Genomic DNA, 12,812 nt, shown 5'->3' with positions numbered 1-12,812 from the left:
AACCGACCTTGTGTAACCCTAGATCCCCCCATGTCTATATAAACCGGAGGGCTAGGTCCGTAGATAGGCCGAATCCTTATAATCATAGCCAGACTAGACTTTTAGGGTTTAGTCATTATGATCTCGTGGTAGATCAACTCTTGTAATACTCATATTCATCAAGATCAATCAAGTAGGAAGTAGGGTATTACCTCCATAGAGAGGGCCCAAACCTGGGTAAACATTGTGTCCCCCGTCTCTTGTTACCATCAATCCTAGACGCACAGTTCGGGACCCCCTACCCGAGATCCATCGGTTTTGACACCGACATTGGTGCTATCATTGAGAGTTCCACTGTGCCGTCCTCAAAAGGTTTGATGGCTCCTTCAATCATCCACAACAACGTTGTCCAAGGGGAGGTCTTTCTCCCCGGACAGATCTTCGTGTTCAGCGGCTTCGCATTGCGGGCCAACTCGCTTGGCCATCTGGAGCAGATTGACAGCTACGTCCCTGGCCGTCAGGTCAGATCCGGGAGCTTGAACTACGTCGCGGATATCCGTGGAGACTTGATCTTCGTCGGATTCGATACCATGACAATTTCTCCCCGTCACCTCGATGAACATGACTTAGATCTGTCATCGGGCCATACCCAGGAAATTGCACCTGTAACCGCTCTGGCCTTAGATCCGGAGCAGGTCGCGCCATCCGAGGACAGGAAGCTTAACCCCGCCATGGAAGCCGCAGACTCCACGGTGTTGGAGCCGCACATAGACCTAACCTCTAGTAATGCCTGTGTCACCGGAACCTTGGGCTCGTTTTCGGTTAAAAGTTCCGAACTATGTGCATCCGTGCATGTCGAGCATGATCGGTTATCGATCACTGAATTCAGCGCCGCGGACATCTTCCAGCACTCACCCTTGGGCGATGTGCTGAATTCATTAAAAAATCTATCCTTAGTGGGGGATTCACAGCCGAACTATATCCGGTTCAAACTAGAAGCTGATGACAGGGAATTTTGCTTCCCACCCGCCACCCACTTCATAGCCACGGTCGAGGATTTAACCGACACGCTCGATTACGGCTCCGAAGACATCCACGGTATGGACGATGATGCTGATGAGGGGAAAAACCAAAATCCACCATTCACTGGACATTGGACGTCCACTTCTTCATACGATGTGTACATGATGGACACACCTAAAACAACTAACGACTATGACAAAGAAAATCTAGTCGAGAATAAACCTCCTGAGACACAGCAAAAGCGTTGGCGTCCTCGGCGCCGCTCTAAGTCACGTCTTTCAGAAGACAACAATGCTGGCACTGGAGAAAATAATACTCCGGACGACGCTGAAAACAATGAAGACCTTGCTGAGGTAACATCCGAACAGGAGGAGAAAGAAAACGGGCAAGTCAGCCCCGACGAACAGGCCAGGCCCAACGACTCGGAGGACGGTAGTTATCGTCCGCTCTCCGAGGATGAGGAAAGCCTCAGCAATGAAGATTTCATCATGCCTGAGGAGCCTCTCGAGCAGGAGTTCTTCAAGCGCTAGCTAATAGCCACCGCAAGGAGCCTGAAAAAGAAGCAGCAGTAGCTTCAAGCTGACCAAGATCTGCTCGTCGACAGGTGGACTGATGTTTTGGCAGCCGAAGAATACGGCCTCAGACGCCCAGCCAAGAGTTACCCGAAGCAAAGGTTGCTACCTCAGTTCGATGAAGAGGCGCCGGAGCCCATACCCCCCTCGCGTAATGCAGCCGATCGACCACTACGCGGTCGAGGCAGTGCGGCAGACCGACCACCACGTGGTCGGGATAGAGCGGCAACTCAGGCCGAACAGCAGCCTGCCCCACCGCCACGTAAAGATAGAGACAAAACAGTTCGGGGTCATACATACGACCTCCGACAGACCCGGGATAGTAGAGCAGGATATACCCGATCGATTTACGGATCGCGAGGATGTTCCTCGACATGCGATGATGGCTACCTATTCGGATGTGACAAACCTAGTTACGCCCAAACCGACAACCGCAGACGTACTCCATCGGAGCTATGTCGCGATGCGGCCAGGTATAGAGGTGCCGCACACCCTCTTTGCTTCACTAATGAAGTAATGGATCACGAATTCCCCGAAGGGTTCAAACCCGTGAATATTGAATCATATGGCGGGACAACTGATCCCGCGGTATGGATCAAGGATTTTATCCTCCACATCCACATGGCCCGCGGAGATGACCTCCATGCTATCAAATACCTCCCACTAAAGCTTAAAGGACTAGCTCGGCACTGGTTAAACAGCCTGCCTGAGAATTCTATCGGCAGCTGGGAGGACTTGGAAGAAGCCTTCCTCGACAACTTCCAAAGTACATATGTCCGGCCACCAGACGCCGATGACTTAAGCCACATAGTTCAACAACCTAGAGAGTCAGCCAGGAAATTCTGGACTAGGTTCCTAACCAAAAAGGACCAGATCATCGATTTTCCGGATGCCGAAGCCCTAGTGGCCTTTAAACATAGCATCCGCGACGAATGGCTCGCCCGCCACCTCGGCCAACAAAAGCCAAAATCTATGGCAGACCTTACGGCACTCATGACCCGCTTTTGCGCGTGTGAGGATAGTTGGCTGGCTCGTAGAAAAAACACAGCCAGCGAGGCAGGCCCCTCCGAGGTCAAAAACAGCAATGGCAAGCCCCGACGTAACAAACACAAACGCCGAAGCAATGGTGATAATACCGATGACACTACAGTCAACGCCGGATTCAGCGGCTCCAAGTCCAGCCAGTGAAAGAAACCATACAAAAGAAACAATCAGGGACCATCCAGCCTGGAACGCATACTCGACCGCCCGTGCCAGATACATGGCACCCTAGACAAACCAGCCAATCATACCAACAGAGATTGTTGGGTTTTCAAACAGGCCGGCAAATTAAACGCCGAGAACATGGAAAAGGGATCACAAAGCAAGGACAACGACGAGGAGCCCCGGCAACCGAACACGGGGGGATAGAAGAAGTTTCCCCCTCAAGTCAAAACGGTGAACATGATATATGCTACACATATCCCCAAAAGGGAGCGCAAGCGCGCACTAAGGGACGTCTATGCGATAGAGCCAGTCGCCCCAAAATTCAACCCATGGTCGTCATTTCCGATCACCTTTGATCGTCGGGATCATCCGACTAGCATCCGTCATGGCGGCTCAGCCGCACTAGTCCTCAACCCTATCATTGACGGATTTTACCTGACGTGCGTCCATATGGACGGGGGTAGCAGCCTCAATCCGCTCTATCAGGACACAGTGCGCAAAATGGGCATTAATCCATCACAGATCAAACCCACAAAGACTACCTTCAAAGGAGTCATACCAGGTGTAGAGGCCCGCTGTATGGGCTCAATCACGCTCGAGGTTGTCTTTGGATCTCCGGACAATTTCTGAAGCGAGGGGTTAATCTTCTACATAGTCCCCTTTTGCAGCGGCTATCACGCACTACTCAGACGGACTGCATTTACCCGATTCGACGCAGTGCCACACTATGCTTGTCTCAAGCTCAAGATGCCTGGTCCAGTGGCGTCATAACATTCAATGGAAATACGGAATGCTCCCTCCGTACAGAAGAGCACACAACTGCCTTAGCAGCAGAAGTACAGAGCGGCCTTCTCAAGCGGAACCTTAATTCGGCTGCCGAGCCCATGGACACAGTCAAGAGGGTCCGAACTACCCTGCAGCAGGACAGCTCGGCTTGTCAGGATCTAGACTAGCAATTTGGCCTCCGTCTTAGTCCTGGTCAAGTAGTGGCATTCGCACCATGCGTACATAACTACGCACTCAAAATTCCATGGGCATCGACAGAGGCATAGCTAGTTTGTGATCCACAGGGCTCAGCCGACACCGGATACACACATACTTTCACTTTTGTTCGTTTCCTTTTCAGGTTTCCATCCTGCAGGCCCCATCTGATGGCCTGATCACCAGCCCTCTTGAAGTATAAACACACCAAGATGGCGAGAAACGCAGACGTACGGGGGATTTTCAAGGTGGTTTCGTTAACAATCACTCTACCTGTTTTTAGGACCCACATGCAGCTCTCCCTTGGTTTTTGGCATGTTAAATAGCATGTTGCTTATCGCACTACTTGTATCAATGTGCCTCGACGTATTAATCAAATTACAATGAAAATAGTTCGAGGCTGGACCTTTGGGGCCCCAGCTTATCACCTTTGCACCCTTTTTGTTTTTTTGTTTTTTTCTTCTTCTCCCCTATGGGTAACCCTATCAGGTAGCACCCGTACACTTTGGTACATTTGATGTTTGCCAGGGGCTGCATAGCACCCCACACTATGGCAACAAAAGTCCGAACACTTTTTGTAGTATAGTTCGGCACCCCGAATTTAGCACTATATGCATTGGCTCCGAATCATGTCTTTGGTCAATAGTTGGGCTTCTCGGCTCCTGTGCTTGCTACCTTACGTTCCGCTATATCAGCTAAGGTAGTAAAGGGAGAACTACTGCGATTGTGCCTTGGTTTATCCAAAGGAGCACCACAGTAGAGAAAGCCAAAAACTGACTGTCATGATGCGGTGAGAGCCGGTCAGCTCTTTGGAGGTTGCAAATCGTTGGAGATTTCTTCCGCATTACGCGAAGGATCGGTACTTCCCGATCAAATGCTTATAGCACTCTGGTTCGGATACTAGGGATTGCGCCCATGTTTTTATTGTCGAACTCCTATGGCTAAGTGAGGGCGTTAAAGCCGCATAGTCTGATTGCCTGGTTCGTTGCGCTAAACAACTCCTTCAAGGACCATATAATTGGATCAAGATTGTTTAGGTTCCATCCCGAACACCTCCATACTACCTACGTGGGGGCAGAAGCCGACGACTGGCCAACCCTCAGATTTCATATAACACGGCCGCACAGGAGGTAAACTTTAAAACATAACAAACATTATATTACATAACAAAATTTGTTTCATCATACAAGGCAGAGACAACATGAATATATTCATTCGAATATAATGTCTTGCACACATTGCATCGCCACAATGCGGGACCCCTCCAGGACATCTTCAAAATACCGCTCCGGCGTGCGGTGCTCCTTTCCTTCAGGTGGCCCCTCGGTCACAATCTTAACGGCATCCATCTTCGCCCACCACACCTTGACATGGGTGAAGGCCATGCGCGCGCCCTCGATGCAGTCCAACCTCTTGACGATGTCCAGCCGAGGGCAGGCACCAACCAGCCGCTTCATGAGTCCGAAGTAGCTGTTGGGTATAATGTAACATCCCAATTTTCAATTTGGATGTTTACAATAGATCATTGATATGCATCCATGATTTATGCATTTTTGCCCCATTTGTTTTATTTGATTTTTGATCCAAGGAACTTTGAGCAACTCAAGGACCAAAAGAGAGAGTTGGAAGTTTCCCCCAAACCCACTATTGAAATTTCAAAGTTGGGATATGGATCAAATTGGATTTCACCAAAAATTCATTTCCATTATATCAAAAATAAAATAAAGAGAGAAGATAAAATGACTTCTTCAAAATCAGAAAAGAAAATATTGGAAATTGAATTTGGAACCAAAATATTTTTTTGAGTTTTATTTGCAATTTATTTTATTAGCATAGCAAAAACTTTATTTTTGAAACTTGCATTTTAGGCCAGATAAAAGTTCATTAGGTCATATATAAGACCATATAATTATGTGAATTTTTCTGGCATTTCTAGACTTATATTTATTTGTATTTTTGGTGTTTCATTGCTTCTGAAAAAACGTTTAAAAAATGCAGCCCAGCAGGCCCAGGCCCAGGCGCTATCTCCTTCTTCCTCCTCTCTGTACGTGAACACTGACAGAACGTTCATCCATGCCGCCTCTACCTCTTCCTCCCCTCATCTTCCTCTCCCCCGCTCCAAAACACATCTGAACGAAACCCCCTCGCCTCCCTCGACCCCTCCCATCCCCTGGTGCGCCTCAAAGACAACCATAATGGCCATCATGAGCGCTTGAAACTGCAGCCATTAACACATCTCGCCCCACCCAACTCTGGACCTCCCCTGCCCTATATAAAGCACCCCTGGGAGCCCCTCTCAACCCTCGTTCGAAGCCCTCTCATTCTGGAGTTTTTGCCCCTCCCTAACCTCATCAATTGCTCGCCGGAGTTTGTGAATTCCGACGACCTCTCACCGTGCGTACAGGAAGCAATCTACCAGCACAACTTGTTCAAGTGGTTCACCTCATCCTCCTCTACATCGTTCCGGACGCGTCCTTCGCCGAAGCACACCAGAGCAACCTTCTTCCTCGTCTCCGATGACAAGTCCGGTGAGCACCCAGCCAGCGAATCACAGAGCGCCACTTGTCTCTAGCCGGATTTTTTTTCTTTTTCAGGAATTTTTCCAAATTCAGATTGTTTACCAAATCTTCTTTCTTGTATATCTTTTAGTCTATAGATCCGATTTAGTTGATTCTTTTTCCTACTAGTTCATAGAAATCCCATCTATCCAGAGAACCAAACAAAAAATATTTTTTGAAAATTTTAAAATTTGAATTCAAACTTCGTTAGGCCATAAATTGAGTTTCTAACTCTGTTTTAGGTGATTCTTTTTGCAAATCGAAGCTCGTAATGTGTACTTTCTGTTAGACCCAAACACACATATTTTTGCTACTGTAAAAATTATGTTATGTACAGAAACTTTATTTGGTTGTTTTGGAGTTTTTCGAAGTCTCTCATTTGTTTTCTTTTTGGATCTTTGCTTGTATGCTTATGTATGTTATTGCTTGCTTACGTTAGATCATCCGTAGTGTGAAGCTTGCTACCACGAATCTTTACAGTTTAGCGAACGTCAGCAAGGCAAGTTCACACTTTGATCATATTTTTCAATACCCAGTTTTTACTATGCATTAGTTTCACCCTCAAAGATTGCATGAGTAGGATTGGGAACATGTGGTTATGCTTTGTAGTTCATGTGGTAGGAACCTATGACTTTTGATTACCCCGGGAATATTCGTTATATCATATATTGCTTAGCCATGCTTGTAGACGGGGATTGGTATGTGTGATCCATGCAAGTTGCGAGAGTTAATAATTTGGGGATAACCTAAGGTGGCAACTTTAATACACATCTGGGTGGATTGTTTGGGGCACCTGGAGAAACCATTGCTTGCCCAAGGGGAATCCCGGAGTACCCGTGTGATTACCCTAGGTCCGCCAACCAGGCTCAAATGGATCATAAGATATTTCATGCCTAGAACTTCCGTGTGCAGCCACAAGCCATTATGGGCTCTGGCATAGTTGAGTAAGTTGTGTGACCTCTTTCCGTGGTAGACTAGCTGATGTAGGGGAAAGTAGGTGTACCGGTCTACCCAGGGTTAAGGGGAAACGCTTCTGAAAGGCTATGTCTCGATCTTCCGATCATGGAGGCGGTCGAGTCTTGTGGGTAAAAGTGCGCAAACCTCTGCAGAGTGTACAAACTAATCATGATTAGTCGTGTCCCCGGTTATGGACAATTTTAGTATCTAGAAGTGAATTATTGGTTGATCTCATCACTCTATTTAATGAAATTATTGGGTTACCAATAACTTGGGAATTTTGGGTTTGAGTTGGAGGAACCTTCTCACTAATGGAATTTTAACTTAGTAGTAATAAAAAAATTATTCCTTTGTTGTAGGGTAAAATTTGCTTTATGCAAAAATTAAACTTAGAGCCTCCACCAGCTAAATTTGCATATAGAGATAGTTTTTTTCATTATTATTCTACAGTGTGAAATTGCCAGCATATTCCATGTGCTGACCTACACGGCTGCAACGTCTCATGTTGCAGACTTTTCCGATGAAGATTAAAGGTGTGATAGGTCGTTGTTCTACACTCAGTTTGCCGTGGAGTTGGATGGACTCATTTACCTTTGAAGCTTCCGCAGTTATTTTTATTTAGATGGTCCTTGGCCATATTATTGTAATAAATACTCTTTTGAGAACCTCAATGTAATAAAGTGTGATTGAACTCTGTTATAATTCCTCGAGTACTGTGTGTGTCAACATACCGATCCAGGGATGACACTTAAGCACAGAGACTTCGATCCATTTTGGGTCGGGTCACTACAAGATGGTATCAGAGCACACGCTGACTGTAGGACGCGACCACTAGGAAATGGAAAGCCATAGGAAGACAACTTTATTTTATGACTTCCTTAAATATCCGTTGGTCTATACTCTTCTCTATTCATTTCTATCTCTTCTCCAGTTCAATAAAATAGTTGTTGAACCCCATCACCAAGTTGCTCAGCCTGATGAGACCATGACCTATGAAGGCATCATTGACGACGACGAAGAAGAAGCTAGAGTTGACATTGATTTGAGGAGATTTAGTTCAGACCACCACTACCAAGTTTAGTCCAACGAATGATTGAGGTAGTATGAAGAGATCATATCTCTTGTGGATATAACCTTACATGTAGGTTTCTGCTTGTGTGGTGTCATCTGTGTGAATTGCTTGATTTGAAATTTTCTTGCTATCATAAGCATATGGGTAGTGATTTCTCTCATTAGACCCTTATTCTAATTTCTCATCCACTCTAAACCTAACAGATGCCTCCAAGACGTGACCCGGAATTCCCACCTGAACTTACCTAGTTGATCCAGAACCAGAATGCCCTCATGCAGCTACTCATCCAGAATCAGAACCAGAACAACAACAGCCCACCGCCACCACCCCCGGTCGACAACTTTACCCATTTCCTGAGGTTGAACCCACCAGTGTTCTCTAGCAGCACGGAGCCGATCGTTGCAGATGACTGGCTTCGCAAGATCGGAAGAGAGCTGACCACCGCAGGATGCACTGACGCTGAGAAGGTGCGCTTTACCGCACATCAACTGGATGGACCAGCAACCTCGTGGTGGGAGAATTACACCACCACATTTCCCATAGCCAATGTTACTTGGGATCAGTTCCAGCAGGAGTTCCGTACCGCACATGTTTCAGCCGGAGCTATGAGTCTGAAGAAGCGTGAGTTCCGCAACTTACGCCAGGGAGATCATTCTATCGGTGATTATGTGGAGGAATTCAACAAGTTATCCAGGTATTCTCTCGGAGACGTGGCTGAAGATGCCGCTAAGCAGGAGAAATTTCTGGAGGGACTAAACGATGATCTAGGACTTCAGTTGACTGTGGCTACCTTTAACAATTATGAAGAGTTGGTCGACAAGGCTCTCATTCTGGAAGGCAAGCGACAGCAGGTGGAGAATCGCAAGAGGAAATACGGACAGGGAAAGTACAACTCTGGTGTTCAGCAGAAGCCCCGCTATACCCTGTACTCGGGAAATAATGGACTAGTATCTGGCAAGTATAGTGGACACACTCACCATAACCATGGAGCACATTCACATCATGGAGGGAATGGACACAACCATAATGGCCATAGGAATGGCAATGGGAATGGAGGAAACAACAATCATCATCAGTCCAACCCCGCTACACCGGCAAAGAAGGATCTGAGCCACATTACCTATTTCAAGTGCGGGAAGACCGGACACTACGCCACTGAGTGTCCCGAGGCAAAGAACGGGAACAGTAATGGAAGCTCTGGAGGCAAGAAGCCCAATCCCTTCACCAGTGGTCAGGTGAACCATGTCAATGTGGAGGAAGTTTATGACCAGCCTGACATCGTTGTTGGTAAGTTCTTGATTAATTCATTTACAACCCTTGTTCTTTTTGACACTGGTGCATCACATTCATTCATATCAAGGAGATTTGTGGATAAGTTTAAGTTGCCGAACGTAGCCCTTAAAACACCAATGTTAGTGAGTTCCCTAGGAGCAGAGTCTATGACTAGTCGGGGATGTTTTCAGTTTCCATTGACCATAGGCAGACACATTTTCCCCACAGACCTCATCATCCTAGAATCACAAGGATTGGACGTAATTCTAGGCATGGACTGGCTATCCAAGTATGAAGGGAATATTGATTGTGCTCGTAAGTCGATTCTTCTCACCACCCCAGAGGGGAAACGGATCAAGTATGTGTCGAGGCATACGCCAAGGAGGACTCAAGTGAATTCTCTTTCGGGAATTGTTCAGGAGGAAGTACCAGTTGTGATGGATTATCCCGATGTATTCCCCGAGGAATTGCCCGGCATGCCACCGGATCGGGACATAGAGTTTTTGATCGAATTGTTACCAGGCACCAGACCAATATTCAAGAGACCGTACCGGATGCCCGCAAATGACCTGGAGGAAATTAAGAAGCAGATTAAGGAATTATTGGAGAAAGGTTATATTCGACCGAGTTCATCACCTTGGGGAGCCCCAGTACTTCTAGTTGGGAAGAAGGATGTATCCTTGAGAATGGTTGTAGATTATCGTGTGTTGAATGAGGTGACAATCAAGAACAAGTACCCTCTGCCGATGATCAATGATCTGTTTGACCAGCTACAAGGAGCAAAAGTTTTCTCAAATATCGATCTTCGATCAGGATATCACCAGCTGAAGATTCGAGAACAGGATATACCCAAGACAGCCTTTACCACGAGATATGGACTTTATGAATACACGGTCATGTCTTTTGGTTTGAAAAATGCCCCTGCCTATTTTATGAGTATGATGAACAAGGTATTCATGGAGTTCTTGGATAAGTTTGTTGTGGTATTCATTGATGACATATTGATTTACTCTAAGAATGAACAAGAACACAAGGAACATTTGCGCTTGGTTCTTCAGAAGCTCAGGGAACATCAGTTATACGCCAAGTTCAGCAAGTGCAAATTTTGGTTGAAGGAAGTCGGATTTCTTGGACATGTTATATCAAGAGAAGGAATAGCAGTAGACCCCTGCAAGGTTGAAGCCGTCACCGAATGGAAGGCACCCACCTCAGTCAGAGAGATTCGCAATTTTCTTGGCTCACAGGATATTATCAGAGGTTTATTGAGAATTTCTCCAAGATCGTGAAGCCCATGACAGATTTATTGAAGAAAGATACTAAGTTTGTTTGGACCAACGAATGTGAGGCCAGTTTCCAGGAGCTAAAGAAACGTTTGGTTATAGCCCCGGTGCTAATTCTTCCGAATATACGCAAGTATTTCCAAGTATATTGCGACGCTTCTCGTCAGGGACTTGGAGGTGTTCTTATGCAAGAAGGAAGAGTTGTTTCATATGCCTCACGCCAGCTTCGACCTCATGAGCGGAATTATGCCACACATGATTTGGAGTTAGCAGCCGTAGTGCACGCACTCAAGACCTGGAGACATTTTCTTATCGGAAATCGTTGTGATGTTTACACTGATCATAAGAGTTTGAAATACATCTTCACGCGGAAGGAGTTGAACCTCAGGCAGAGAAGATGGTTGGAGCTCATAAAGGATTATGACATGAAATTGCACTATCACCCAGGAAAGGCCAATGTTGTGGCAGATGCATTGAGCCGCAAGAGCTATGTTAATACCCTCACAGCAGGAGGATTACCTCAGGAGTTAATTGATGATCTCAGAGATCTTCGATTGGAGATAGTACCACGAGGTTTTGTTGCCGCAATGGAAATTCAATCCACTTTGTTGGGAAAGATCCGAGAAGCCCAGAAGTTAGACAAAGGTATTGCGGAGATAAAGGGAAGGATGAACCAAGGAAAGGCAGAAGGATTTCGTGAGGATGAACATGGCACCTTATGGTTTTAGCAGCGTATTTACATGCCAAATGACCCAGAGATCAGGAAATTGATTCTTCAGGAGGCTCATGATTCGCCTTATTCAATACACTTGGGCAACACCAAGATGTATTTGGACTTGAAGGAAAGTTTCTGGTGGACTGGTATGAAGAAGGATATTGCCGAGTATGTAGCAGTATGCAACGCATGTCAGAGAGTTAAGGTAGAGCACCAGAAACTAGCAGGATTACTTCAGCCTTTGCCGATACCAGATTGGAAGTGGGACAAGCTTGCCATGGACTTCATTACATGATTACCCAGGACCCGATCAGGCTATGATTCTATTTGGGTAGTGGTTGGTCGCTTGACTAAGGTAGCTCACTTCATCCCCGTGAAAACCACATATACAAGTGCTATGTTAGCCAAGATATACATGACCAGGATCGTATGTCTGCATGGAGTTCCGAGGACCATCGTATCAGATAGAGGAACACAATTTACCTCAAAGTTTTGGCATCAGTTACATGAAACTTTGGGCACCAGGATGGAGTTCAGTACAGCTTTTCATCCGCAGACAGATGGGCAGACCGAGAGACTCAATCAGATTCTGGAGGACATGTTGAGAGCTTGTGCGCTAGATTATGGATCTAGTTGGGATGATAATTTGCCTTACGCAGAATTCTCATATAACAACAGCTATCAAGCTAGTTTGAAAATGGCCCCTTTCAAAGCTTTGCACAGAAGGAGGTGCAGGACACCATTGATGTGGGATGAAGTTGGAGACCGTAAATTATTCGGACCAGATTTAATTAGAGATTCAGAGGAGAAAGTCAAGCTGATCCGCGACAGACTCAAGGTAGCCCAATCCAGATAGAAGAGTTATGCTGATACTAAACGCAAGGAGGTAACCTATGAAGTTGGAGATAGAGCATATCTACGTGTGTCGCCACTTAGAGGAGTTAAACGATTTGGAGTCAAAGGAAAGTTAGCACCACGGTTTGCGGGGCCGTACAGAGTTTTAGAACGCATGGGTGAAGTTGCCTACAAGTTGGAATTACCAGTAGCCTTGTCAGGAGTTCATGATGTGTTTCACGTTTCCCAGTTAAAGAAGTGCCATGCAGAGATGGCCGATATTCCTTTGAGAGATACAGTGCCACTGGAGGCCATACAGTTGGATTAGTGATCTGACCTATGAGGAGAAGCCCATCAAGATTC

The 12,812-nt window shown here is 46.2% G+C and overlaps 1 protein-coding gene across 1 annotated transcript; it reads left to right on the top strand.

Moving 5' to 3' along the window:
- Window positions 1–8,620: 8,620 nt before the first annotated feature.
- LOC147971341 (uncharacterized) lies at window positions 8,621–11,628 on the top strand. Its single transcript, XM_087523928.1, has 3 exons — window positions 8,621–8,815; window positions 8,912–9,635; window positions 11,348–11,628. Exons 1-3 carry the CDS (start codon window positions 8,621–8,623, stop codon window positions 11,626–11,628), a joined length of 1,200 nt encoding a protein of 399 aa, XP_087380054.1.
- Window positions 11,629–12,812: the final 1,184 nt, after the last annotated feature.

The sequence above is a fragment of the Triticum urartu genome, chromosome 5A (assembly GCF_056163025.1).
Source record: "Triticum urartu cultivar PI428250 chromosome 5A, HENAU_Tu73, whole genome shotgun sequence".
NCBI classification, from domain to species: domain Eukaryota; kingdom Viridiplantae; phylum Streptophyta; class Magnoliopsida; order Poales; family Poaceae; genus Triticum; species Triticum urartu.
This window is presented reverse-complemented; position numbering and strand designations above follow the sequence as displayed.